At 51.7% G+C, this 27,804-nt stretch overlaps 1 protein-coding gene across 5 annotated transcripts in view; it reads right to left on the bottom strand.

Annotated features, from left to right (window-relative positions):
* The window catches only part of MYLK4 (myosin light chain kinase family member 4), an 84,407-nt gene that overhangs the window by 4,158 nt on the left and 52,445 nt on the right, over positions 1 to 27,804 (bottom strand). For 3 of the 5 annotated variants that reach the window (XM_069564010.1, XM_069564008.1, XM_069564009.1), the window contains 10 exons: positions 22,630 to 22,708; positions 18,691 to 18,796; positions 14,751 to 14,844; positions 14,570 to 14,679; positions 13,364 to 13,505; positions 10,113 to 10,183; positions 9,164 to 9,292; positions 8,259 to 8,411; positions 6,411 to 6,489; positions 3,222 to 3,294 (listed from right to left, as the gene is read on the bottom strand). In XM_069564010.1, coding sequence (XP_069420111.1) covers positions 3,247 to 3,294; positions 6,411 to 6,489; positions 8,259 to 8,411; positions 9,164 to 9,292; positions 10,113 to 10,183; positions 13,364 to 13,505; positions 14,570 to 14,679; positions 14,751 to 14,844; positions 18,691 to 18,796; positions 22,630 to 22,708 — 1,011 coding nt within the window. In that variant the 3' untranslated portion in view covers positions 3,222 to 3,246. Of the gene's footprint in view, positions 1 to 201; positions 3,295 to 6,410; positions 6,490 to 8,258; positions 8,412 to 9,043; positions 9,293 to 10,112; positions 10,184 to 13,363; positions 13,506 to 14,569; positions 14,680 to 14,750; positions 14,845 to 18,690; positions 18,797 to 22,629; positions 22,709 to 27,804 lie in introns of all 5 variants that reach the window. The other 2 variants (XR_011251367.1, XR_011251368.1) reach the window with 2 other exon arrangements.

The raw sequence follows: 27,804 nt of genomic DNA, 5'->3' as shown, positions 1-27,804 counted from the left end.
TAATTAGTTGGTTGCGCCCCTTAGGAAAACCACAGATGACTTTTTATAATGTATGTGTGTCTGTGAGAAAAAAAGGAACCCCTTGAAGGATCCCACTGCTTACCAGAGCTGGGTGGGTTGTGTGTGTGTGTATGTTTTCGGTTTATGCAAGATATTTTGGTACTGTGTGCAGGATTGAAGGACAAGGCCCCTTTGTTTCACCTGAAGCGCAGCCAGCTCCGAGCCGCTACGACCGTGCACCCCACCAGCTCCGTCGGCATCAAAGCGTGGCCGGGGACGCGCGTGGGACTCTCTCCATCTGTCTCAGCCACGCATCCTCCCTGTAGACCCGAGGGCTTGGCCCCGGTGCGCGTCTCCCGGGCTGGCCACGGAGCAGCAGGAAGGAGAAAGGAAACGCCACCTGGTTTGTTTTTAGAGCGCTTCCTCAACCCATCAAAAAACCTCTGACAAATTGCAGGAGATTTCTGTCCTCAATTTGCGTTGCGGGTTATGCCTTATTCATAAGGCTCTTTTTCCACAGGAATCATCTCCAACCACCAGATTTTAAAAATCAATATTATCTCAAAATTGGTTTTACTCATGTTGTGTCTTGCCAAAGCTCCCAGCTCCTCCTGGCAGGAGAGATTGTGAAGCAGGACATGCTGCTCTTAGCACAGCATCCTTCTCGAGGAAGGCTGCCCCAGCGTTAATTTCTTAAGCTTACATTTTAGTTTGAGAAAGAAAAAAAAAAATGAGGAAGCAAACCAGGAAGCACCGGCATTGCATGGACATGCGGTGGGACTGAGGAGGGGTTCTCTGGCTCCTGGAGGGGTGGGGGGACCCAGGAAGGGAAGGAGGCCAGCCTGAGTGGCCGTCACAGAGTGGACCAGGCCGGGTTTGGAGTGGTCTCACTGAGCACCTGCAACAAAGATGCTGTGTTGCCAGGGCGACTGGCTCAAAGCGCTTCGTCGTTTGGGAAGGTCATGTACACACTGCTACCTGTAAAACAGATAACCAACGGGGACCTGCGGCACAGCACAGGGGACTCTGCTCGGCGTTAGGCGCCTGGGTGGGAGGGGAGTCTGGCTGCATGTACACCTGCACGCCTGGCTGTCCCTGGGCTGCTCACCTGAACCCACCGCAACATTTTTAACCGGCTGTGCTCCAAGACGAAATAAGAAGTTTGAAGTTCGGGGGGTGGAAAACCCACAACCCTTTGTCCTTGTCCTTCCGGCTGCCGCCACCTTCCGTTGCCTTGGGTTCAAGAGCAAACCTCCTGGAACCGTCGCCCACTGCCTTTTCGCCTCATCCTTCCCACCAGCCCCTGGCGCCAGGCCTCCTGCCTGGGCACCTCCTGGCACCCAGTGACCTCGCTCCCACCAGCTCCCAGAGCCCGCCCAGGGCTTCTGGTGGGAAGAGGGTTTGCGGCAAACCCTCAGGGTTTGTGGTCGCTGGGCATGGAGCTCCCTCTGGGCAGGGCTGGGGGAGAGAAGGACCGCTGAGGCGTGCTGCCCGCAAACCTCGGGCTCACGGCTCCCAGCGAAGCCGGGACGCCCACTCCACGGGGCGCAGATGGCCCTCCTTCTCCACCTCTGGGGTAGTGCACTGCCCTCGGCCTCTCCTTTGGGCCACGTGTGTGTGTGGCACCAGACGTGAGGCTACCCCCTGCTGTTCCCAACACCAACTCCCCGCCAGTCTGGACAAACAAGAGTGGTCTTTGTATGTAGAAAGCAAACGCTTTCCCGTTGACGTCACATCAATCTCTAAACAAGCGATAGGGTCCCCAGTAAAGGAACCTCGTGCCGAAGCCAGGGTGCTCGGCGACGCTGGCCCGTGACTTGCATGACGATTTGCTGATTTATTTCTACCCCGTCTCACTCCTCAACAGATTCGAGGCAGCGTGCAAGAGCACACACGGGCAACAGACCAAGAAAACCTCGGGGCCAGAGTAGATGCAGGTCAGGGTGAGAGTTCGGACGGGCAGGCAGCAGAAGGCTGCCTCACGAGGCTCGAGTCCAGCAGGGCCGCTGAAGCCAAGCTGCCCGGCCGGCCGTGGACTCACAGCCCAGACGACAGGGTGGCTGGCCGGGGCCGAGAGTCCCCCGCACCGGGAGGGGTGCTGTGAGCCCCCTGGGGTAGTGCACTGCCCTCGGCCTCTCCTCTGGGCCGTGTGTGCCTGTGCGTGTGTGTGCCTGTGCGTGTGTGTGGGCACGCGGGTGTGTGCACGTGTGTGTGTGTGCTCGTGCGTGTGCGGGTGCGTGTGCCTTGCGTGTGTGTGTACGCGCATGTGTGTGCGGGTGCGTGTGTGTGCTCGTGTGGGTGCGGGTGCGTGTGCCTGTGCGTGTGTGTGTACGCGCGTGTGAGGGTGCCTGTGCATGTGCGCACGCGTGTGTGCACGTGTGTGTACGTGCGTGTGTGTGTGTGCATGTGTGCGTCTGTGTGCGCTCAGTCTCAGTCATGACTGCTTCTCTGATCCTATGGGCTGTAGCCCACCGTGCTCCTCTGTCAGTGGGAGTCTCCAGGCAAGAGCCCTGGAGTGGGCGGCCCTGCCCTCCCCCGGGGGCTCTTCCTGAGCCAGGGGTCGAACCCGCGTCTCTGATGCCTCTTGCACTGGCAGCGGGTTCTTCACCACTGGCGCCACCCGGGGAGCCGCCTTTAGGCCATAAACTGGACCGTTCGTTGCTGTAACGGCACATGCTCATGTGTGACGCTCCTCTGAATAATTCTGACAAAATCCTAAGCAAGGCAAAGGCTTTGTATGAAGAGGCAGGTCCTTGGGGTCCAAGAGAGGGTCTGGGCCTGGCAACAGCTCGGGAGGGGGAGAAGAGTGAGCAGACTCCCCGGAGGGTCAGGCTCCACCGTGCCACGGGGGTGCCCCTGGGGGCGGGTCCCCAGACTCCCCGACTCTGCAGACAGCGCTCCTCCCCTGCTACTTCTACTACATACAACTGTTGCAAGGACTCCCAGGAGGCTTCCTGAGTACCTACTGTGTGCCAAGCCCTGGTCTCCGGCTTTGCTTGGATGGTCTCAGTGGAGCCACTCAACAAACATGGGAAATGAGGCTGTCCCCAGCCCACAAATCACAAGACGGAGGGTCTCCTGCTAGGGAACAGCAGAGCAGACCCAAACACAGCCGCCTGGCCTCGGGCCCCCCCGGAGGAAACGTGCCCCGCTGCACGCGCAGTCAGCCAGCCACGCTCTCTCCGCCCTCTCTCTAGGCTCAGAGGCCCCTTCAGACCAACCTTTCCAGAGGGCGCTTTCCAGGCACTATTTGGTCGCCAGGTCCTGGGCATCAGAGCAGCAATTCTTCCTTTTCTAGGAAAACCAAGAAGACATTTCGAGAAGGGTCAGAACTGACGCAGTCTAACGATACCCGAAGAGGCAGGGGTTCCTGCAGAGAAGTCCCTGGACCCTGAGTGGCTCATGGCTGCAGAATCTGGCTCAAGGGCATCCCCACTCCCCGCTGCCAACATCCCTGTCATCACCGCTCTTCCCCTCAGAATCACAGACAGAGAGACTCGCACCCCACGACCCTTAGTTGTGACACAGGTGTGTTTAGTCAAGACTCAGGTGGACGAAGCACAAGAGTCAAGACAGACTGACCACAAGGATGAGCCAGACACAGACATGGCTGCCTGCAGACACTCTCAAGCCAGCAGCGCTAAGGGCCCTGGGAGAAGCTCGAGGACAGAGGAAGGCCCTCTGGTTGGCACTGAGGAGACCGTCCTGGAGAAGGGGCATTGAGAGTGGGCCTCAGACACTGCCCAGGACTTGGGCCGACCTGGGCACAGGGCTGGGGCCCCAACACTGGCACTCATGGGCCTGAACTGCTGGGCATTGGGGTTCAGGGTGCAAGGAAGGAAAGACTGGGAGGTTCTCTCATCAGGGGATAATATGGTCAGAGCTATAATTAAGGAAGGGATGATTTGGTAACAGGGAAGAGCGGGCGCACGCAGACTCCGAGCATGTCCACCGTCATTAGCTCAGTACCCGGGAAGCAGAGGATGAGGCCGGCGCCCAGGAGACGGGGAGGAGAGCTGGATGGTCGTGAGCCGCGGGAGGAGAGTATCGGTCCCACCTGCTCGGCTTCCCCGCCCCCAGCCCCAAAGTGGCGACTGTGTCTGCACAGGTGCTGGCCAGGGGCTCAGGGGTTCGCCCTCCGAGAGGCCCTGCTGCAGCCCAGGCTGTGTCTGACGCAGTGGGCCCTGTGAGCCCAGCTCAGGAGGTGGAGACCACGGGCCTCGGTGTCTAAGACGGAGAATCCTAAGTTCATGGATCACGGGCATGCTCGGTGGTTGGGAAATAGGAAGTGCTTTTAAGCACAAAACAATGAAAAGAGACAAACAAAAGTTTATTACAAAAACTCTGAAATATCAGAATTTAGATTTAAATAGTTTGGGTAAGAGCTGAATTTTCAACGTGAAGTTGAATGCTGGTTCTACAGGACATAGAAACAAGATTCTCCCCGAAGTGAATCGCCTAGAAAAAATTATTCTCAATACTTCGCCAAAAAATAAAATATATTAAGCTTGAGTGTTGTCCTTCAGTAACACGAAAGATGTCATACCAGGGTGGTCCTGGAAATGCCTCAGGCCCCCTTGGCCCAGCAGCCCGCCTCCTGTGGGACGGCTGAGTGGGGGCCTCGCGCGACTCCAGGGTAGGATCCTGGGTGGGTCTATAGCCCTGTCCTCGGCGGCCCATTCACGTAAAGGGAATGAATGATGGCGGGTCTGAATCAGAGCATCGACCCGAGGACCAAGCGAGTTCATCTTCCTGAAGCTGTCAGAACAGTGCTTGGCACAGTGCTGTTCAACTCTTTCAAGGTAACTAACTGGGTTTCTACAATGGAATTTTTTTGTTTAATCCTCACCTGAAATATCTATTCACCTTAGGTACCAGCAGTTGGATAAAATAACAAAAAGGTGATTTTTGTTGTTGTTATATGGTCTAAAAAATATTTTTAAACACTTCTACACTGTATAACGCCATTAATTATCTGTTGTGGTTTCCATATTGTCCACCACGTCAAAGTGTATTTGGACACCAATAAGCTTGGATAAAAATACATGGGTGGAAAATTGGCCCAGAATAGGCTGGTAACCCTAATAAGCAGTTTATGCCGTCTGGGTGAGGTACCTACCAGGGAATCAGCCTATTTTTACTTGACATCAGTACCAATTATCAAGGAAAGGTATATTCAGACACAAATAAAACTTACAACTGATGCCGAATTTAGAAGCAATTTCAATAAAAACTGGATGTGGAAAAAGTGAGTACCGGGGTCACAGTCATCCCAGGGTTTGGTCAGTGGAAAAGCTCCGCTCCAAACCCCGGAGGAGCAGAGACGGAGGGGAGGGGGTGTGCGAGGCTGACCAGCCGCCTCCACGGCGAGTGACGGCAGGGCCTGCCCACCGCCTCCCTGGGCTCGCGCCCCGCTGACCACGCTAAATATTCAGGAAGGCTGCTCAGATGTGACCTGTCTGCCTCTGTGCTGTTTATATAATCCACGGCGATCTGGATGTGGACGTCGGCAGGAGCCAATGGTAGTCACTCAGGTGACAGGTGGCCTCAGCCTAGACGACCACCGTGACTGTGGGGACTGTACAGATTCCAGAAATAATCAGTGCAGACGTTGGAGGAAAATTACAGATGAGCTGAGGGGACTGGGGGAGGGGGCACAGAGAGGCGTCGGGGTCGGGGAGGGTGGGGAGGGTGGTCGGGGAGAGGTCATGGAGACAATCCAAGTGGAGATGGCCAGCTCACAGGGAGTATTCGGACCCAAGGCTTGGGAAAGACACCTGTGCTGGAGGTACCGACGAGGGAGGTGAGATGTAAGTGCTGGCTAGGGCGGTGAGAGGCGGTCGGGACTTTGCCTAAGAAGTGACCACACGGGGCGGCCTGGTGGCTCTCAAGGTACACCCTACCATTCAGTTTCCTTCACACGCACTTACATTAATCTCTTGTCCAAGCTGAATATTACCTTTTTTTTTTTTTTTTTTTTTTTGGTGCTTGGAGCACACTAAACCAGGCAAGCAGGGAAGTTAGAATTCTGAGTTCTAAGTAGGAGATATACCTTGAGTGTACATTAACATGTATCCTCCGAAACTTTATGTACACCTGTGCCCGAGGCTAAACGTGTAAGTGTGGGTGCAGTTAGGGTGACGATACGATTCACTTTGTAATGGATACAGTAATTAAACAATAAAGCTAATATGTATTTCTGCTGAAAATAATTCTCTAGTGTAGTTAGCATCATTAAAAAGCACAAATTGCTCAATAAAAGCATTTTAAGCAATTTAGTGCTAGCACAAGATTAGAAGGCTGTGAGAGACTAACTGGAGCTTCACTCGAGGCCAAGGTGCCGCCAGCATCTGATCGTCAGAAGGCTGAAGCCGACTAGAAAGAAGAGGGAAAACAGCAGCCGTGGTTACCTGCGTGCTGAGCCTGGAGTGGAGCTTGTGGTCCGCCAGCCAAGGGTGCTTGAGGGCCTCGCTAGCACTGATTCTCCAGCTAAAGGGAAAGGCAGGGGTTATTAGGGACCCAGTGGAGACCAGATGGCCTTATGTCAAGTTGCCAGGCAATTCTGTCTTCCATGGAATTAGTATCAGGGATAGGTTACCATCCAACCCCATCAGGGTAACACTATTGGTAAGACAAGCAAGACAAACAATTCTGAAATCTTGTTGCTACCCGAACATCTTCCTTCAGATAGAAATAACCATTCTTGATGAGATGTCTGAGCTTCATAAATTGAACTTCTATCTTCCCGACCCAGGGGCTGAACCTGTGTCTCCTGCTTAGCAGGTAGGTTCTTTACCACTGAGTCACCAGGGAAGCCTGATCTTCAATAAATGTTCACCACATTGTATTTAAGCCTCTTTAAAAACTGCTCTTTTGAACTGTGGTGTTGGAGGAGACTCTTGAGAGTCCCTTGGACTGCAAGGAGATCCAACCAACCCATCCTAAAGGAGATCAGTCCTGAATATTCATGGGAAGGACTGATGCACCTGATGCAAAGAACTGACTCACTGGAAAACACCCTGATGCCTGCAAAGATTGAAGGCGGAAGTAGAAGGGGACGACAGAGGATCAGATGGTTGGATGGCATCACCGACTCGATGGACGTGAGCTTGAGTAAGCTCTGGGAGTTGGTGATAGAAGGGAGGCCTGGCGTGCTACAGTCCATGGGGTCACAAAGAACCAGACATGACTGAGCAACTGAACTGAATTGAACTAAAAACTGCTCGTCTCTTCTATTAGATCACAAGTTACCTAAAGCCAGGAACTGGGCTTTATACATTTGCCCTCAAAGCCCCAGATACAATTCCTGGCGGATCAGGGACAGTGAAGTGCAGGGGAAAGAGCATCTGGGGTCAGCCCCGGACCCCACCCTGCCGAACTACCTGTCTATTGGTTCACGGTGGTGGTTATATAACTTAAAAGCTATAAAACAATAAAGCAAGTATTGTTGGCCATGAACATCTTAATGCCATCTGTCATTATACGTTTTATTATTTTTCTATTTTCTCTCATTTTTCCATTTTGGAGGTTTCTTGTTTTCCATTTTTTGTCTATTTAAAACTTTTTTAAAAATTATTTTTATTTATTTATTTTTAATTTGTTTTCTTTTTTCTTTGTATTTTTCTTTCATGTTTTTGGGAGTTGTCTTTTTAAAAAATTTTTTTATTTAGTTTTATCTTTTGTCATTATATATTTTAGGCAGAATCATCTGAAAGGTATGTTTGACTGGCTCATCACAGTCCTCCACCCGCTCCATGATCCTAAAACGTGAGCCCCTGTATTTCAGTATCACTGAATTCTGAATTATTAGCAAGACAGAAAGCAGGCCGTTCATGCGTAACAGCCACGTGCACGGCCTTGTGCTGGTTCATGGTTGTCACTTAACCGGCCATGTGATCTCGGAGTGTCATCGAAGAGCATGACCGATAACGCCCTCCTCCCACGGAGCTGGGAAGCGGGTAAAGAGAACACGCCTGCAGAGTTGGGGGGGCCTGGCCCACAGCAGGCTCTCCCACGAAACAACCGTTCAGCAGCGTGGAGCCCCCTAGCCCCACTCAAACCCTGTGATCACAGCAGTTCCAGATCTCAGGAGACCGGGTGGAGAGCATCAGAGTCACCCTGTCTACAGCTCTGCAGGTGCATCAGAGAGCCCGCCGCGGGGGCTGGTGGCTGCTTCCCTCACTGCCGTCCCCTCAGCCCCGGGGCCCCGCCTCTCTGTTCGCCCTGCCTCCTCCTGAGCCCAGAGGGGACGTGGTCACCTCTTCTCCTTAATGAGAAGCTTGGAGATGAACTCCCGGGCCTCCTCCGAGATGTCCTGGAACTCTTGGTCCTCCAGGTCCCACCTGCAGGCCAGGATGTTGTTCAGGGTTTCGGCATCGTCGTCGCCCAGGAAGGGGGACAAGCCGCTGAGTCTGTAAGACACGGCATCCAGGGTGAGAAGTCTTTAAACACCCTCAGACTCTGTAGAGACAGGTGCCTTCTTGGTTCTGTCATTTAAAACAGAAAGAAGGCTCAGGGATAAAGAATCTGCCTGCAATTCAGGAGTTACACGGGATGTGAATTCAGTCCCTGGGATTGGAAGATCCCCTGGAGGAGGGCACGGCAACCCACTCCAGTATTCTTGCCTGGAGAAACCCATGGACAGAGGAGCCTGGTGGGCTACAGTCCATGGGATTACAAAGAGTTGGACACGAATGAGCGACTCACGAGTTTAATTTTTTGTTTATAAGCAGTGGTCGTGATGAAGGCACAGCTGCCCTCAAACACGAATCTCACAGAACGACACAAACGTCTTTTTAACGTGTTTTACCACAGAGTGCCACAGATGCTAGAAATGCACCGCCCCCCCGGAAAGTGAGGCTGCTTTATCACTCAGGGGATCAGGACACAGTTGGGGATGTTTTTTAAGTTACTTTTAGAGCATAGGATGGTGGTCTAGGAATCCGGGTGATTAGTGAAGAAGAGAGACTTATTACTTTTTCTGATGATAAAAGGAAAGAATTCACTCCTTTGCCCACCAGATTCAACAGAACACGGGAAGTACCTGAGTATGGGGCAGAGCTGTTTCTCTTTGAAAGATCTAACTTAGGGCTTTGTTCACAATAGCCGATGGAATGTACACGGCGACTGAGAACAAGCATCCGAGGGGCTGGGGTCTGCTTACAGCATGTAGGTGATGACGCCCACACTCCACATGTCAGTGGGAAAGGAGACAAAATCGTAGTTCACAACTTCGGGGGCAAGGAACTCAGGCGTTCCGAAGTTTACCTTCAGCCTCTCTCTGGGTTTGTACCTGAAATTTAGGAGACAACACGGAGGAAGGAAGAGGGCCAGCCGAAAATCAAAACTCGAGGAAACAGGAGGACGCAGATGCCGTCTATAAGCAAAATACCTGCCGCCGCACAAACATTTAATGCAAACAGACGTTAAAGGAAATCGTATGTTAAAGAGACCGTGTCCAAAACTGGTATCGAAGCTTCCCACCAGAGAGCCTGAAGGGTCTGAAACGGTAAGGAAGCTTCTCACTAGAGAGCCTTAATAATCTGAAATGGTTGTGAGAAAAGCCACTCGGAATAATTAGAACACCTGAATGATGAAATACGACTGAAGGGGCCGTGATAACAGACTGTGCCCTGTCAACAGCTCAAACAAGCCTAGTTTAATGAATAGAGAAGACACAGCCGTTCACGACCGTCTAATACTCTCACTCACGCACTGAGGTCCGTGTAAACTCTGTTCCCTCAAGGAGCTCACCTCTGCCTGAACCCTTGGCAATCCTGCTCACACAATTACTTTTTTAAAGAAAATCTCCTCTTCGCAGATGGACCAAGTACAAAAGACTGAGACAAACTCTTACAAATTGTGGATTAATGTCTGAAAATTTAATAACTGTGCTGTGCTGGGTTTTAATAGTCCATATTTTTCTTGCATGCACTGTAGAAACTCCTAAACGTTCAAATTCTGAAGCCAGCAAAGTAAAGCTGAAACATAATTTTGGTTAATTCTAAACAGGGATACGAAACCAAGGGGTATATCAGATTTATCTTTGCAAAGAAAGATCACCCATCATGTTCTCTAACCCAATTCATACACCTATGTCCAAATTGACATACCTTCTGGCCAATCCAAAGTCAATAATTTTTATTTGTTTAGTGTCTCGATTCACACACAGGATGTTCTCAGGCTGCCAGGAGAAAGAGACACATTAGCAATGAAAACAACCATCCTTCACTCAAATTGTCCTTGAACCACAACTAAAAATACAACGATGCTCAGGAAAAACATATCAGGCCCTTCACTTTGGGGCGGGCTTGTCTGTGTGGGTATTTTCTCCTTTAATTATGTGGTGGATGAGGCTGTGGGCCCCTGCCAAGCTTGCGTGGCCCTGCCTCCCCTCCCCCACCAGCTCTGCCGTTGACGACCATGCCTGAGTTCAGGCCAAGGCCTCCTGCCTCAAGACTTTCCAAATGGCCTGGTGGAGGCCGTCTCAGACTTGACATCCGCCCCCCTAAAATTATTAACTATGAATTTCCCCTTCTTGGAGGACTGTTTTTCCCGAGGATTTATGAGTTCCAGGAGGAATGGCCTGCTTCACCCCACCAGCCACGCCGGGCACGCACCCGCATATGAGCAGCCCTGACCCCCAGGCTCTCCCTTCCCCTGCGCTCCATCTATGGGAAAGCCATCTGCAAGGGGAGGACTCCTCCACCCCCGTTCATTCTTCATTCTCGGCGATGCCAGAGAGTTGCTGAGTTTGGTCTCCGTGCCTGAAAGCCTTGACTAAGCGTTCCCGTGGAGCTTGCCTCTGGAAAGGCTTGGCCCTGCCAATGGGACGGTCTTGGGGTGCAGAGGAGAGAGGTAGATAGCACTGCACCTCGGTATTTAGAGCATCTGACAAGTGCAGCCACCCACATCAGGACAGGAGACCTGAGGGACGGCAAACACGGGGGAATCCGACTTAAGGTCAAGGTCATCCTTAAAAGAGAAATAAAGGTTTCAAAGAACTGCCTGAACTCTCAAGCTCTAACTCATCCCAAATCTTCCCTAAGCGCTAGGAGGGGCCATTAGCCGAGGTGCCAAGTCCCCAGGATTCCACGTCCCACCCTTCACGTGGGTCCTGGCTGCCCCCTACCCTGCCTGTCCAGGTGGAGGAGAGGGTAGAGTGAGGTCAGAAACACAGCAACACTTTATGGGATGAGCTAGCACCAGCTTGGTGGTGGCGGTCTAGCCACTCAGTCGTGTCCAACTCTGCTTCCCCAGGCGGCCGGTCTCCTCTGTCCCAGGCAGCAGAACTGGAGTGGGCTGCCATTTCCTGCTCCAATAGCATCTGCTTGTCAACATTCAATTGTCCATTTGGTTGGGCATAAGTGTGGTGTTGGAGAAGACTCTTGAGAGTCCCTTGGACCACAAGGAGATCCAACCAGTCCATTCTGAAGATCAACCCTGGGATTTCTTTGGAAGGAATGATGCTAAAGCTGAAGCTCCAGTACTTTGGCCACCTCATGAGAAGAGTTGACTCATTGGAAAAGACTCTGATGCTGGGAGGGATTGGGGGCAGGAGGAGAAGGGGACAACCCAGGATGAGATGGCTGGATGGCATCACGGACGTGAGTCTGAGTGAACTCCAGGAGATGGTGATGAACAGGGAGGCCTGGCGTGCTGCGATTCATGGGGTCGCAAAGAGTCGGACACGACTGAGCGACTGAACTGAACTGAATGTCACTGGAAGCTTTTTTTCTAAAATATCTCTAAAACAGATGTCTCTAGGCAAAGGCAGTTTATAGAGAAGCGGGTGCCACACAGGAATACTTGGCCCCGTGCTTACATGACTGACTGATGGCGTATCAAGCTGTCCAGTTGCCAAAAGCACCACGACACAAAAGAACTGTTTGCAGAATGAAAAAAAAAAAAAAAACCAGCTCTGCGGACACTTCAGAAATTAATATTTTTCTAATTATAAAATTAAAGCATATTCATTGAATAAGATTTACAAAACGCAAAAAATGCAAGGAGACCATTTTATCTCACCTATAATCTCCCCTACAGAGAGACAAGCCTTTGGGATTTTTGGCCCCTCTCCTTCCAAGGAGCTTTCTGAAAGGGCGCCTGGTCCTTAATGACCCATCCAGCTGTCGCCTTTATTGCATCTTTACATATGAGCTACAACGAAAACTGCCCGTTGCAAGTCCTCAATCAACATTATGAAGCCACATACGGAGCTGTTTGACTTATGGCGGGTCAGGTCCTCGCTTCAGCTGCCAATCAAATCCCTTCAGGGATATTTGGAGAGTATCTACACTCAATGAAAATGCTCCGTGAAAGTGCATTATCAAACCGGTTCGTAGCCATGGGCTCTGCTAGTGACTTTTAACCTCTGCCTGCGTCATCCTATCGACCACGACCCCCTGCTCTGTGGACGGGAAAGGCAAGCATGTAAATCAGGACGGCCAGAGGAGCCAGTTACAGGAACCGAGGCCCGTGGAAACCTAGTCGGAAGCTGAACTGACTTCGCTCTGCGACCCCTGATGACCTGCCATAGATGGTGTGTTCCACAGAATGTATATTTTATCTCAGTGTCCCACTGTGCAAACAGGGAAGTGAGGAAACGGCTGAGCCACACAAGAAGGTGCCTTGAGGACCTGAGAGCTGCTCGGAGGTGCTGGGCCCGTATTTCACTGGTCGGAACTACGCACAGTCTGATTACAGGGATTTCCTAACGGGAGAGAGCGCGAGAGGGAAAGGCCGTAAACTAAGAGAAAGAGGGTGGGCTCCCCACTGTTTAAGACAGGTTCGCACGCTCCCGGGGAGGCGCCCAGCCCCACCCACCACGCTTCTGCCCCTCAGCCTCTCAGTGCCTCCCCCCAGCTGCCCGGGGTCCCATTCTGCCACAGCGTCCTCCTCCCGGCTCTAGCCTGCTCGTGGAAAAATAACCCCTAAAGTCCAGAGTCTCCTGGAGGGTTTTAGAGGACTGTTGGGGATTCTGGAGAGCTGGGAAGTTTGACCACAACCAGGGAGCTCTGAGTCAGCTAAAATGCCTCCCGCCTGCTCAGACTGATGACGAGAGGATGCAGCCAGGGTGGTGATGAGGCCGGTGTGATGGCAGAAGCCGCCTCCCTGTGAGCTCCTTTAACACAAGCAACTTACAGTAAGACGCTGAACGGCTGTCCCTAAGGATGGAGGCAGGCAGATACCAGGGAGTGGCAGAAACTGAGAATAGGGAGACGAGGCGAAGAGTCCAGAGTGTTCAAATTCCGGAATACATGCCCAGCGACAGGCTCCGTCTCCCAGTCGGGCGTCCGGCGCGCGGCGGGGCCCACGGGCCGCCTGGGGGAAAGGCTCGCACCCTCGCGGAGCGCGCACCCACCTTCAGGTCCAGGTGGAGGATGTACATCTGGTGCATGTGTCTTATCCCCTCGCATATCTGCCTGATGAACAGGATGGTGTCGAGCTCGGTCAGGCTGCAGTTGTCGTCGATGATGCGGTCGAAGAGCTCACCGCCGCCCACGCTGCGGGGAGAGGGGCGAGTCCCGCGTCAGCGCCCCGGACACGCACCTGCTCCTCGCGTCCGCGCGCCGCTGACGCGCCCACCAGACGCGTCTGCAGCTGTGCCTCTCTACCTTCCCGATAAGATGCCTCTGACGGCGTGGCCGTCGCTGGAGCCCCACCACTTGCTCAGGGGAAAAGTCTCAAAGCCCCTCCCTTGCAGGGGCTGCGCTCTGGGGTGGGCCCTCCTCTGGCATCTCCTAAGGAGGACGCTGGGAAGGCAGGGGTGCAGGGAATTCCAGGCTCCTCGGGAAGGCCAGGCTGACTTAGGCGATAACGTGCTGTGTGGAGCTCATGCTGGCTGTTCCACTCCCCAAAGCTCTTATTCCACAGCGACAAGTGAGACCCGGGGTGGGGCTGGGGGCGGGGAGCTGCAGTGAACCACAGACACAGACTCAGGGTTGGCCGGAATGACTCACTTTCTAACTAAACACTCAAGCTTCTATAACGGCGATTTTATTTTATTTGTTATAGTATTTTTAAAGATTTTTTTGATGTGGACCATTTTTAAAGTCTTTAATGAATTATGTTTTATATTTGGGGTTTTTTTTAGCCACGAAGCATGTGGGACTTGTAGCTGCCAGACCAGGGATCGAACACCACAGCCCTTACGTGGTGAGGTGAAGTCTTAACCACTGGACCACGAGGGAAGGCCCTAGGAAGGTGATGTTGAACAGAAGCCTCTTAGCTCTACTTCTAAGAGTCTGACATGAGTTTTGTTTTCGCCGTCAGGTCAAAAGCAGGACACAGTTCAAGGCTCACCCCTCCAGGGTACCCAGAGCAAGAGTTAAGCCGGGGCCTCGACAGTACAGCTCAGCTCGTACGAAGCTAAACCTGTGTGGTCGTCCTGCTGCTTAGCAACAGAATCTCACGTGGAGACTCTTTCCTGAGTAATTTCCTTCCCGCGGCAGATGCAGTTCTGACACATGCAGGTCAGCATCCCGGGGGCCAGCAGGACCCAGCTGGAGGCAGGACAGGGCAGCATGCTGGGGATGTGCGCACAGGATGGGGTGTGGGGGGGACGTACTACTCCATGACCAGGACGATGTCGTTCTTAGACTCAAAGGCGTCGTAGAGCTGGATGAGGTTCACGTGGTCCAGCTGGTTCATGACACTGATCTCGTTCTTCACGTCGTCCTGGGGGAGGGAGGGCTGGTTTAGCACTGGGTGGACCGCAGCCCGCCGCGTCCGCACCGCGTGGCCCTTACCTTGTCCTTCACGCCCCTGGTCTTGATGATCTTGGCCGCCAGCTTTAAGCCCGTGGCCTTCTCCTCGCACTTGTGAACTTGGCCGAAGCGTCCGCTGCAGGAGGAGAGGGTGTGGTCCGGATGAGGCTCTGCCCCCCCGCTCTGGCTGCTGCCCGGTGGGCACTGAAGCTTTCCGGGGCCCCTCTTCCTGACTTGAGTGAGCAGGCCTGACGTGCCCCTGCTGTTGCCAAATCTCCTAGAACAGGTCAAGTTCTGATAGGAGCCACTGGCCTCAGAGTCTCCTGGGGGTGATGTCCCGGCCCTACTGAAGCAGGAAGGCTGGGGAAGACCCCAGAAGTTGCATTTTCACAACACCCCTCGGGTGGTTCTCATGCACCCTAAAATTTGAGGGTTTCTATCGTAGAGAAAATAGAATCTTTCTGAATGCATGTGAATATAACAAGCTAGGCTCTCTAAGCATAAGAACGATACAGGCTGTTGGTCGGGCAAGTCAGATTATTTTTGGAAACTGCATATAAATAAATAAGTGATCACAAAATTGCATATAGACACATTTAATCAAAGCATACACTACACACTTCAGCTTGGATATCAATTTAAATAAATGCACCTTGTAAGGCAGCTTCTTACAAACGTCACCACCTCCCCAAATACACACTCACGAGCAGTCTTCTCGTTTGACTTGCTTGCTGTGATTCCTAACTTAGTGAAATGGCTGGGGAGCTGGGGGGAGGTCACCCCAGACCACCCCCCTCAGTCACACTCCCTGCACAGAAGCACATGCGTCCTGGGCTGGGGGTGGGGTGACATTACTGTAAGCGCAGCCAAGTGTGACCTCAGTCCCACACACTGATCCAGACGTGCTCTCTCTCTCAGAGCCCAGGAACACAGCCCCAGGCACTTCAGATGTGGCTGCTCATTAAGAAAGGGCTTTTTCCCTTAATTAGCAATGGCCCCCAGATCGGCCTGGCCCAGCCGTGGTGCCACATCACTGCTCAGCTTCAGCACCTCCTTCCGTCCCTCTGAAAGGCTTCACCCTGCAAGGCCTGGGGTGGGAGGTGGCCTCAAGGGTCCCTGCTGGCCCGCCAGGCTGATAACCTCACACTAGGAATAACTAACCACGGTGAGCAGCAACTCTAATCACCCCACAGGCCACAGGTGGGGAGGAAGCCCCGGGAAAATGGGGGGGGGCCTGCCGCGGTGTGGGGGCCCCGGGATCCCGGCCCCGTGGGGTTGGCCCTGCCGACTCTGCAGGACAAGGGGCTGCACCTCGACTCACCCCCGACCGAGAGGAGGTCCCTGCTGACGAGGCCGGCACACCCAGCTGACTGCCCCCCTAAGCTCCTTACTGAGCCCAGGACAGGGCGATGGGCGGGTGGCCCCACCTGCAGCCACCAGAGAAGACCCCATGCTGCCCCGGAGGCTCTGAGAGTCACCGAGGGACCTCAACCAGAAACACACACAAACCCTGGGGTTGCTCCAAAGCGGCTTCTGCAAATAACTTTCCTCCTTTAGCGAAACGGTGGCTGGCTTGGCTTGCCACCCCCGTGCCTCGAGACCCTGATAAGCTAATGCTTGCTGTGAAACTAGGGGGCCCCAGGCACCGCTGCCTGCTCCAAAAGCCCCGTCCCCCTCGACCGTCCTCACAGGCAGGGGTCCTCTCCACCATCAGCCGGCTGAGGAGGAGAAAGTTCGGGTGCGTCCTGTGACAGAGGGCAGAGGAGCCATGAGACTAGAAAAGCCAGGAGGGGCTTCGCAGAGTCAGCCGCACCCCTGACCACAGGCAGAAACGCGCACGCTAAGAGCCACACGTGCCTTCCCTGGGTTGTAAGTAAATTTCTATGTGTTGAATACATGTACAGTTTTCCTGCTTTCTGCCTCTTACTTTACATAGATTGCTGGTGGGAGTCAACACTGGAAGTCACAAGACCTCACCGGGGGGTCGTGGCTGAAGTAGGAGAGGAAGGCCCCTCCTCCCTGGTGGACTCGCCTCCTCCTTCTTCAGGGAGGGAATATGCATGGATGTCCTGCCAGCAAGTCCTTCAGGAGGGCACGTCACAGACTGAAACGAATGATGGTAACTCACATGGTATCAGTGCAAATGGAAAACCAGCGATGATAAAAAAAAAATTTAATATGTGCCATGAGATAAACAGCGTTCACACATTTCTACACTTTGCCCCTCAGCCTTCAAGCTTCTAAACCTCCTGGAGACTCACACTGCTTTCCTCTCACTCCAGACAGGACAACACGGGAAGTGAAGCAGATGAAACGCGGCAGATAGCCACCTCATCAGCCTTTCTGGCATCAGCAACAGTTTTCAGAAATGGTTAAAATCACTTAAAATAACTGTATATGATGTTTCTGGTTCTCCAGGTGAGACTGACAAACATTTATGAAACTCTTAAGGTCCACCTCTGTTTATAGCGGCACTATTCACAATAGCCAAGGCATGGGAGTCACCTAAGTGTCTGCCAATAGATGGGGGATGAGAAATGTGTGGTATATGGATTCAGTTCAGTTCAGTTGCTCAGTTCTGTCTGACTCTTTGTGACCCCACGGACTGCAGCACGCCAGGCCTCCCTGTCCATCACTAACTCCTGGAGTTCACTCAAACTCATGTCCATTGAGTCGGTGATGCCATCCAACCATCTCATCCTCTGTCGTCCCCTTCTCCTCCTGCCTTCAATCTTTCCCAGCATCAGGGTCTTTTCCAATGAGTCAGCTCTTTCCATCAGGTGGCCAAAGTATTGGAGTTTCAGCTTCAACGTCAGTCCTTTCAATAAACAGTCAGGACTGATTTCCTTTAGGATGGACTGGTTGGATCTCCTTGCAGTCCAAGGGATTCTTGAGTCTTCTCCAACACCACAGTTCAAAAGCATTAATTCTTAGGCGTTCAGCTTTCTTTATAATCCAACTCTCACAACCATACATGACTCCTGGAAAAACCATAGCCTTAAGTAGATGGACCTTTGTTGGCAAAGTAACGTCTCTGCTTTTTAATATGCTGTCTAGGTTGGTCATAACTTGTCTTCCAAGGAGTGAGTGTCTTTTAATTTCATGGCTGCAGTCACCATCTGCAGTGACTTTGGAGCCCCCCAAAAATAAAGTCTGCCACTGTTTCCACTCTTTCCCCATCTATTTGCCATGAAGTGATGGGACTGGATGCCATGATCTTTGTTTTCTGAATGTTGAGCTTTAAGCCAACTTTTTCACTCTCTTCTTTCACTTTCATCAAGAGGCTCTTTAGTTCTTCTTCACTTTCTGCCATAAGGGTGGTATCATCTGCATGTCTGAGGTTATTGATATTTCTCCCAGCAATCTTGATTCCAGCTTATATATATTACTCAGTCATAAAGAGAAGGAAATGATGCCATTTGCAGCAACATAGAGAGACCCAGAGACGATCGTGCCAAGTGAACTAAGTCAGACAGAGACAGACAAAGGCCGCATGACGTCCCTCACGTATGAGGGCCAAACATACGGTGCAAACTAACTTGTTTACAGACCAGAAGCAACTCACACACCTGGAAAGGGAACTCACAGTCACCAAAGGGGAAGGCGGGTGGCGTGGCTCTGAATTGGGAGTTCGGGATTAACCTATAAACATTATTATATATAAAATAGATAACCAACAAGGATATACTGTATCGCACATGGAACTCTACTCAGTATTCTATAATAACCTGTAATGGAGAAGAATCGGAAAAAAATAGATATATATAGATGTAATTGAACCAATTTTCTGTACACCCAAAACTAACACAACATTATAAATTAACTATACTCCAATATAAATTTAAAAGTATGAAAAATCAGTGCAAAAACCAAGGAAAGTAAAAGTAGAAAGACGAACCATGTGGGAATTTAAAAAGGCCTGCGTCTTTGCAAGCACGCTTTCTTCCTTGTCAAGAGGGTGCTGAAGAGGAGCGGCACTCACCCTCCCAAGATCTCGGTCCTGTTCACGGTGTAGAAGCTGTTGACGGCGGCCTGCCTGGCCGTCACGATGCGGTGGTCAAAGGGCGCAGGCGGTGCCAGGGCGTCGGCTGGGAGGTGAGAGGAGAAGGGCTGGTGAGAAGCGGCCCGCGTGCCAATGTGCTCGTTTAGAAGCAAAACGCAAGCAGCCCCCTGGGTTTCTAAAGATCCAGGGAACATAGATCTTCATTTCATATCGTGATTTGTGGATCATGAAGGTGGCACCTGACACTTTTGAGTAAGGTTGTCAGGACCTCAGTCCCCACCTTCTCCGGGACAGCTTTCAGAAACAACAGAACAATCAAAGATCTCCATACAATGCCCAAACAGGTAACACTTCCAAGTCTGAGTCACTTACACTCAGACCCCTGACACTGTTTGACCCATTTTTTTTAAAGCACAGCTGGTAAAGCCCACAATTTTAATTAACATAGAGAGGGAAAAAAAATGAAAAATTTCTTCCATCATTGAAACGTTTGATATTACTAAACGTGACTTTCCAAAATATTCTGGCCTTTATTTATGACACATTTAAAACTTAAAGGGACTGCCCTGGTGTCTCAGCTGGTAAAGAGTCCACCTGCAATGCAGGAGACCTGGGTTTGATCCCTGGGTTGGGAAGATCACCCGGAGAACAGAAAGACTGCCCACTCCAGCATTCTTGGCTGGAGAATCCCCGTGGACAGAGGAGCCTGGTGGGCTACCGTCCTGGGGTCACAGAGAGTCGGACACAACTGAGCGACTAAGCACAAAGCTCAAAGATGAATCTTTCCTGACTAGAAACAAAGCACCCAGTAACATTGGCCAAGTGCATATTCTCCAGCTCACAAATTTCCCCCACTTTCGGCCTCCCAGCCTGGGCGTTTCACCTCCAGTCTACAGCAGGATCTCTTCTTGCACACTCTGTTGTTTAGCCGGTAAGTCGTGTCCAACTCTTTGTGACCCCATGGGTTGCAGACTGCCAGGCCCCTCTGTCCGTAGGATTTCCTAGGCAACAACTGCAGTAGGTTGCTATTTCCTCCCCCAGGGACCTCCCTGACCCAGGGGTCAAACGTGTCTCCTGCATTGGCTGGAAGGTTCTTAACCACTGCACCAGCTTGGAAGGCCCTGAAATACATAGTTACTTACTCATATTCTTCCAGTTCACGTTTCACTTTTCCAGAGTTACTGTAAAACTTTTCTTGCCATGAACCTATTCATTTCTCCATTTATTCATTATTTAATCACCCACTGCATGCAGCTTCTTACATGTGTCCAAAGGGTACAGGGGGAAGCGAGCCGATAATAAGTTTGCTTTTAGAAATTCGCATTTATTCAGAATGTAATCCTGAAACACTTATCTTGCGCTAGGCACTCTGCCAAGAGTTCATATTTTTTTAAGATTCAGATAACGACATTGATCTCTGGGCATCTGATCTGATGAGGACATTCTCCTCTCACACCATAAATACGCTGAAAAATGAAGAAGCTAGGAAAGATTCCTCATGGTGGCACTTGTCTCTTCACCGCCCCCCAAAACGGTGGTGGGGTTACAAACGGTATCGATACGTTGTAAGGTCTCCTGCGGGACATTAGTCTAAGTGACATTTAGTCAGAAATGCTTGCTGGAAAAGGTTAAGATGCTTTAAAGGGCTGGAACCAAAGTTATTTCCTACCCAGGGGGGTCTCCAGAGCTTGCTGCCTGGGGGCCTCTGCTCCAGAGGGCGTGGGGGCTCTGCCTTGCAGGGAGTCCACAGCGCGGCTGGCTTGCGGTGTGCTCTGTGGGCCCCCAGCTCCTCTACTCGCCACGTCTATCTTGCTCTTCTTGTTCTCCTCCTGGACCGAGCTCTCCTCGCTGCCTCTCCTCTTCCCGCCTCCCGAGGCCTCTGTTGGATCAGCTTTCTGCAAGACGGGTCTTGTCGCTGCCTTTCCCACGGCTCGTGACGGGGGCGTGGCTTTTAAGGAGCTGACCCTCCTGGAAAATAGAATCCAGCCACAGCTCTCAACGTTCCCAAGAGAAAACGCTCAGATGGTCACATTTCTGAGCAGGAAAGCTTCCTCGCGACGATGCTTTAGTGATGGGACAAGCTTCAAGACAGGGAGCTGGCGATGTCAGAGTTTGGGGTGAGATCGAGCTGCGTGCACCCCATCGTCCCAAGTAGCTGGAGATGGCCCACATCCTAGAGACGCTCCCTAACGACCTCACGGCAACCCCGAGTTAGTCCCCAGGCCCTTTACAAGCAGTCATTTTATGACTCCCTGACTAATTTGATCTTCATTTTTCACTTTCTTCCTTAAAGAAGAGGGAAACCATCGCATTAAAGTGCAATTAAAAAAAAAAAAAAAGCAATGGTCTCTGAATAGTACCAGCAGCGAGAGGAGCCTCTGCTGGTGAGAGAATTGACCTAATGTCCACTTTCCAACACCTCCAGACTCTACTAGACCCATCTCTTCAGGGATGGACGTCCTTTGTGAACATTAGTGTTTACATTTAACTCTTGAAAAATTAGACTTCTCTACAAACAGCTTCCAAAATGCATCATTCAAAAAGGAAATAAGAATTATATCTTCAATCCCTAAAAAACACCATAGATGTTTGGATCTGGGTGCTCTTTGTTTCAAGTAGATTCTTGGTTGATCACAGCATAGATTCATTCATTTTAATTGGCTGCATAATTGCCTGAATTTCTATGTGAAACTTCGCAGATGAGGACGAAGCATTAAATAACCTGCTTCGAACTCAGTCCTCACAGTGCTTGGGAAGCAGCCAATGTACCATCTGATCAATCTGATCATTGTTCAGTTATTGATCTCTGGAAGGATGTGCTCTATATTGTCGGAAATAAGAAACTTTTACCTGATGTTTAGAAAATATAAAATGTGATCGCTAGTAATCACCGTATCTGTCTGTCAGTTGGAAGGAGACATAGAAAGTGATAAATTGCCTGAAAATGTCACAGCAAGAAGAAAAAATAATGGCAAGAAAAATCCACACCACTGGGGACGCAGCTTCTAAACCGTCATTTTGAAGAGTCCCTCCAGTTATCCTTCAGTGTGGCCTTAAATTGCAACGGCACCTAGATCTACAGAAAACGGAGGCTGGGGATGCGAGCGCTGTAAACCCTACCTTTCGTGGGGTTGACCACCCTTTGTTTTATCAACACACTGCTCTTTACGTGAACTGCTGGCCGGCCCTGTTCTGTGTGGCATCTCGGACCCTCCGTCTTCTTCAGCTCCTCCGTCACCAGGCTCTCCCTTAGAGCGAAGCCCCTTTTCCTCCCCTTTGAACACCAGGCATTCACTTTTATCCGCAGAGCCTCGCTCAGCCCCAGAGCTGTGAGCGCGCTGTCTGCTCAGCCTCCCTGGGCATGAAATGTCTCTTCCGTCCTCACTCTCTCTCGGCTCTGCGGAATTTCTGAGGGCAGAGTCTCCTGGTTCATCGCGGGGTCTTTCTGTCTGAAATGTGGCGGAACTTCTCTGAGCTAGAGACGCAGGGGTCTTCTTAGCCCGCTTCTCGTCGAGCTTGTTAAACGTTTCTTCCTCAGAGGAGGGCAGGTTCTTCTGGGAAGATCTCTCTAAAAGCCACCACAGGACACAAAGTATTTTAATGACGGGCGCACGTGACCGGTGTCGTTCTGGCTTCACAGAATGGCACCTCTATTCAGCTTTCTCTTTATCGGCCGATACGAGCTTTGGAAAGCAAAGCAGGAGAGCACGTGGCCAATGGACTGAGGGCTGAGCCCCGAAAGATTCTCTGGCCTGCGGCGAGGAGGACCCAAAGCCAATCAGATAAAGGTGTTCAAGCAGCACTTGACCCAACACAGGCCTTCACGAAAGAGTAACTTCCTCTAGATGAGAACAGCGACCGGCCTTGCGTGCCAGCGCTCCCTTCACTCATCGCCATCTAATCTCACGGAAAGGTTACCTGCGGGGGCCGCTGTCCTTTCACCGGCGGCGGGTGCTGTCTCCTGCAGGCCAGGGAGTGACCACGCTTGCTCCTTTGCCTGTGGGGACACGACGCAGTAATCAGCAACGTGAGTCACACATCCCAGCAGGCTCTGCTGACCACAGGACTCCTAACGCTTGGGGCTGGAGAAGCTTCTATTGTGGGGAATGTCTCTAGAATTACAGGACGCTTGGCAGCATCTCTGGCATCTGCCCACCAGATGTCCACAGAACCCCCAGGTGAAATATCCAAAAACGATGCCTCCAGAAATTGCTAAATGTCTGGTAGACAAATTCACCCCAGATTGAGAACCACTACATTACACAATTCAAACAGACAAAAATACCGAAAATAAATAGTAATTTAGAGGGCAGAACAGTCTGAATTGATGAAGCTCTGTGGCAACTGGAGCACTTGAAAGCGAATGAACTTTTTAAAAGAAGTTTCCTAAAACTCTGGCATCGTTTGTGGAAGAAGGCCCATCTTCTCGGATAGATTAGAGGACACTGACGATGTGTATGCTACCCTTGACCTCTGTTATTTCTGTCTTGATATCGTTCACATGTAAATCAAATGAAAATCAGAGGCTATATGTATACTGGGTTTTGCAAATCAGAAAGTAGAAGACTACAGTAAGCTTTCACAAAAGAGGCTTCTACACCGCTTAGAGCAGATGGCCCCTTTCTAAGGAGATGAGCATTCTTCTCCCAGTCCTGCTTTCTCTGAATTAGTTTGCCAAACCCTTTTTCAATACCACATAAAAGGTAAACATTAGCCCAGTCCACCCAAAGTATCCCAAGTTCTGAAGTTATGCATTATAAATTAATGAGATTCTATGGATGTTCAAAGAATCAGTCTTTTTTTTTTTTTAATTTGGAAAGAGCAAACTTTGCCTGTGGGTGACTTGCAAGCATGAAACACTATGTAAGTGCAGGTCATAGATGTCAAGACAAATTATAAGTGTGCTTTTAAGCAATCCAAGGGGCAGTCCAATAGGTTCAGAGCATTTCCATTTTTCAGATAAGGACCTTCAAACACAGAGGCATGTTTAGTAAATCTGCGGGAAACCAAAAGAGATTGGAGCCTGGTAGTTTGGAACTTTCTTCTTTAGTGAGAGCCAGGACGGTGTCCTTCAGCTTCCCCTTGTGTACAAGCGCCGCGGTCAGCACACCCCCCAAGCAGCGTGCAGCACTTTCTCAATGTTTTTATCATCCACTTCCCACCAGATTGTAGGGCTCAAGAGGGCAAAAAGACAGAGTCATCTTTGAATCCCTGGCACTTACTCAGGGATATGATGATGGTGGAGGTGATGATGGTGGAGGTGATGGTGGTGATATGACGGAGATGGCTGGTGTATACTAAGTACTGACTACATACCACGCATGTTTCTAAGTACATTACATCATTAATTTCTGGTTCCTCATAGCAACACTTTGAGACATATACTGCGAACTCCATTTTCTAATACAGTTGGATAATTTCACAGGGTTACATAAAATTCAGAAATGGCATAACCAGGATTCTAACTCTTAACTACAGCTGCACTGTCACTCTGAAAAAACAAACAGAAGATTATAGGCCAGGTATATCCTTAATATTGATGGAGTGTCTACCACACAGCCAGCACCACAGGAGACAAGACAAAAAGTTACAAGAAGACGGCATCAAATAGAGACAAGTAAGCAAAGAAATAAACATTCATCAGTCAGAAGATCAGAATCAACACGGAAGAGAGGAGAGAGAGAGAATTTCATGCAGCCTTTGAGTCAGATAAGGTAGTTTAACGAACTGAGATGTGCGGTAGCTTTGTCTTTCAACGCTTCTCTTCTGCAGTGGAAATCCCTGGATTCATACTGGACGGCATGAATGTGCTGGGAAACACACAGGTGGACGTAGGAAAGAAGACTGGAGTGTGCCAGTGGACGCCAGTCTATCAGAATACGCAACATGGATAAGGTGGCGTGCTGACCCCGGGCGCTGCCTCCAGGGACGCCCCCATGTCGGTGGTGGGTGCCCCCAGGACGCGCACTGGGTGCCACGGTGTGGCTTGACGCTGAGGAAGGTGAGAACCAGTTTCCGGGCGAGGCTGTGTGTCGCCTTCTGCGGTGTATCAGGTAAGCTTTGCCCTCTGAGTAGTGTAAGGTCTCCCCTCGTTGCCGCGGGCTGTCATAGCCCGTTTCCCTGTGTCATACTGACACCTAGAGGAGCTTGGACCCGACGAGCTGCAAACACGCAGCAGCTGTAGGTCTCCTTGCTGTTTGAACAGAAACTTCAGGGTGAAGTTCTGATTCCGTGCACCATCCTCGCCCGGGGCACAGACCTTTCCCTGCACTCCGTTCCGCGGCACCGCACGGCAGGCCTGCTGAACCCACGCGCAAGAAGGAAGACGTGTTTCCAGACTGCTGGTGGCAGGGCGGGAAAGCCCCATCAGGCTGCGCCACTGAAGACGGGCTCCCCGGGCGCCCCTGACGGTCTGCATCCCTGAGCTGGTGTTATGGGATCGCCGTGGCTCTGCGTGTGGGGATTACAGCTGCCTCAGAAAACTGTTTTCTTAACATCACAATGGGACACGACCAAACTAACTGCCTATATGCTGAGCTGAGGGTACATTATTGCTATTGAGGTGCCAAGGTGAACACTCTGGGTAACTTTAACCTAATGCCTTAGAAATACAAAAGCAAAATTATGAAAGCTGCAATGTTAAATGGTTAAACTTTGGTTAGGCTCCTCACAGGGGAGAGAGGAAAACAGAGCCTAAAAGAAGCTAAAAGAAAGAATTTTCACAAGAAATACTGAAACTCAGTCTCCTCGCCTGCTCCTGGAAGATGACTGTAGAGACCATTTGTAGGAGAAATGTTCTCTTCATCTTTGGCACACACGCAAACTCCCTGGACCTTAAGGAAGAAAACTTCCTACAGCCCCCGGCCGATACGACCCGCTGAGTGATGTGCCGGGCCTGGCAGGACAGGGCAGGACCGAACTTGGGAGGGAAGTGCCAACCTGGACCTCAGAGCTAGTGGGCGGACACCCCCTGGACTGCAGAAAACGTCAGGGACAGTCAGACGGTCACACGAGAACATGACCCTGCCAGGAAGACCAAAGCCTCTTGCTGTGTCCACCAAGGAAAGAGGACTGCTCCCAGGTGTGTGTCAAGAGAGAGGCCAGAATCAACGGTGTTGGTTCAGGAAAGCCTAATGGGAGCCTGTGTCAAGGGCAGAGACCTGGGTGATTTTACCCTCATTTGATTACAAGATGAATCAGCAGTTTTGTAAACAGGCAGCACAGTGCCTGGGTCACTGCCCCTACGTGAGAGGTGGGTGGGGCCAGCCCTGCTCAGACGCGCTCCCCTCCCTACCACTCGTCACGGACTACAGACTTGACTTACTTTACACACTTGCAGGTTTTGTCTGGGCTTCCAGGCGGCTCACGTAGTAAAGGGTCCACCCGCCAGTGCAGGAGCCGCAGGAGATTCGGGTTCTGTCTCTCGGCTGGAAAGACCCCCGGGAGGAGGAAATGACAACCCACTCCAGTGTTCTTGCCTGGGAAGTCCCATGAGCTGGGTGGGTGACAGTCCATGGGATCTCAAAGAGCCAACTGGGCATGCACACGCTTTCTCATCCCCAAAGCCCCTGCTACGGCTGAGTGACCCAGTGGGCCGCCAGTGGGCCTGAACAGGCGTGTGAAGACCCAGGGTTTTGGGAGAGGCCAACCCTTGGTCTGCCCTTCCTCCTTGGGGGCCAGGTTGTGGACTAGAGACTCAGACTGCTGAAAATAACCCTGTCTCCCACTCTCCTCTCCAGCCTGCCTTTGTCGATTTAAAAGAACTGGTTAGAACTGATCGGGAATAAATTACGACTCTTCTCCTAAAGATCTGGGCTGGCTGAGTGGTAAGGAATCCGCTCGCAATGCAGAAGATGTGGGTTCGATCCCTGGTCTGGAAGATCTCCTGGAGAGGAAATGGCAACCCACTGTAGTATTCTTGCCTGGAGAATCCCATGGACAGAGAAGCCTGGCGGGCTGCAGTCCATGGGGTCACAAAGAGTCAGACAGGGCTGAGCGACTAAGCAACAGCACCCTAAGATCCAGGCACACAGGGCATGTGGATCACACAGACTTTACTTTCCCTCTTGTTGCCGACGAACGCGCTCACCTCAGACGCCTTAAAGAGGTTCACGTTCTCTTGTCTCCGCCCCTCCACCACCTCTCCGGTCTTTCCCAAGCAGAAAACGCTGGGCCCTCTGCCCCTAGTGTTGTCCTTTCCCGGGAGCCGCCAACGAGACTCTGCCTAGCTGCCCTCCGCCTTCTCACCTGCTCACATCCTCCTTTGCTCTGACCTGCTGCTTCTCGACCACCTTGGCGGGGGGCTGAAAGCCTTCAGTGCCTGGGTCCCCCCAAGCGCCTCATAAACTCCCAGGGGTGGGTTGGAGACTGGCATTTTGAGCCCCAGCCACACCCCACGCACTGTAAGAGCTGCCAGGTTTGGGAGGCGGGGCTCTGCCCACCCCGGCCCCACCCCTCTGGCTTCTGGAGCACTTTTCGGTTCCTCACCACCCAGGCAGCCCCACCGCAGCTTGAAAGACAGTGCAACACTGGGGAGGCCGTGCTCCTCAGCCTCGCCGCCTCCCTCCCCCCATCAAGGGTCTTCCATCCTCCCCAGGACGGATTATCTAGCAAACCGCTGCCTCCTCCTCACCAGCCACCAGGGACGCAGGAGGAACGCGTCTGGGGGTGCTCGCCCAGCAGACCGCAGACCCCTCTCCAAGAGGATCTTGCAGGGAATCTGGAGAGGGAGGAGCCAAGGAAAAGCCCACATTCCCACCCACAGCCCTGGTTCTCCCGTGAAATCCTCGCCTCTTTTCCTGGTCAAAACGTGGCCATCGCAAGGGACTGAATTCCTCCGTGCAAATGCCGGTGAGCAGAGGGGAGACTGGCTGCAGTGGGGAGCACTGCCTCCCAGGGCACGGAGTTGTGTGCACGCCTCACACAAAAGTGAATCTGAAACCCCCAAACGCGGCCGCCTCTGTCCCCAGAACAGCACCTGCAAAGTTGCTGAGGAGTGGAACGGGTGTGTGTGTGAGTGTGTGTGTGTGTGTGTGTGTGTGTGTGTGTGCGGCCGCCTCTGTCCCCAGAACAGCACCTGCAAAGTTGCTGAGG

This window comes from Ovis canadensis, chromosome 20, assembly GCF_042477335.2.
Source record: "Ovis canadensis isolate MfBH-ARS-UI-01 breed Bighorn chromosome 20, ARS-UI_OviCan_v2, whole genome shotgun sequence".
NCBI lineage: Eukaryota > Metazoa > Chordata > Mammalia > Artiodactyla > Bovidae > Ovis > Ovis canadensis.
The sequence above is the reverse complement of the archived record's forward strand: the minus strand, read 5'-3'. Positions and strand labels throughout refer to the sequence as shown.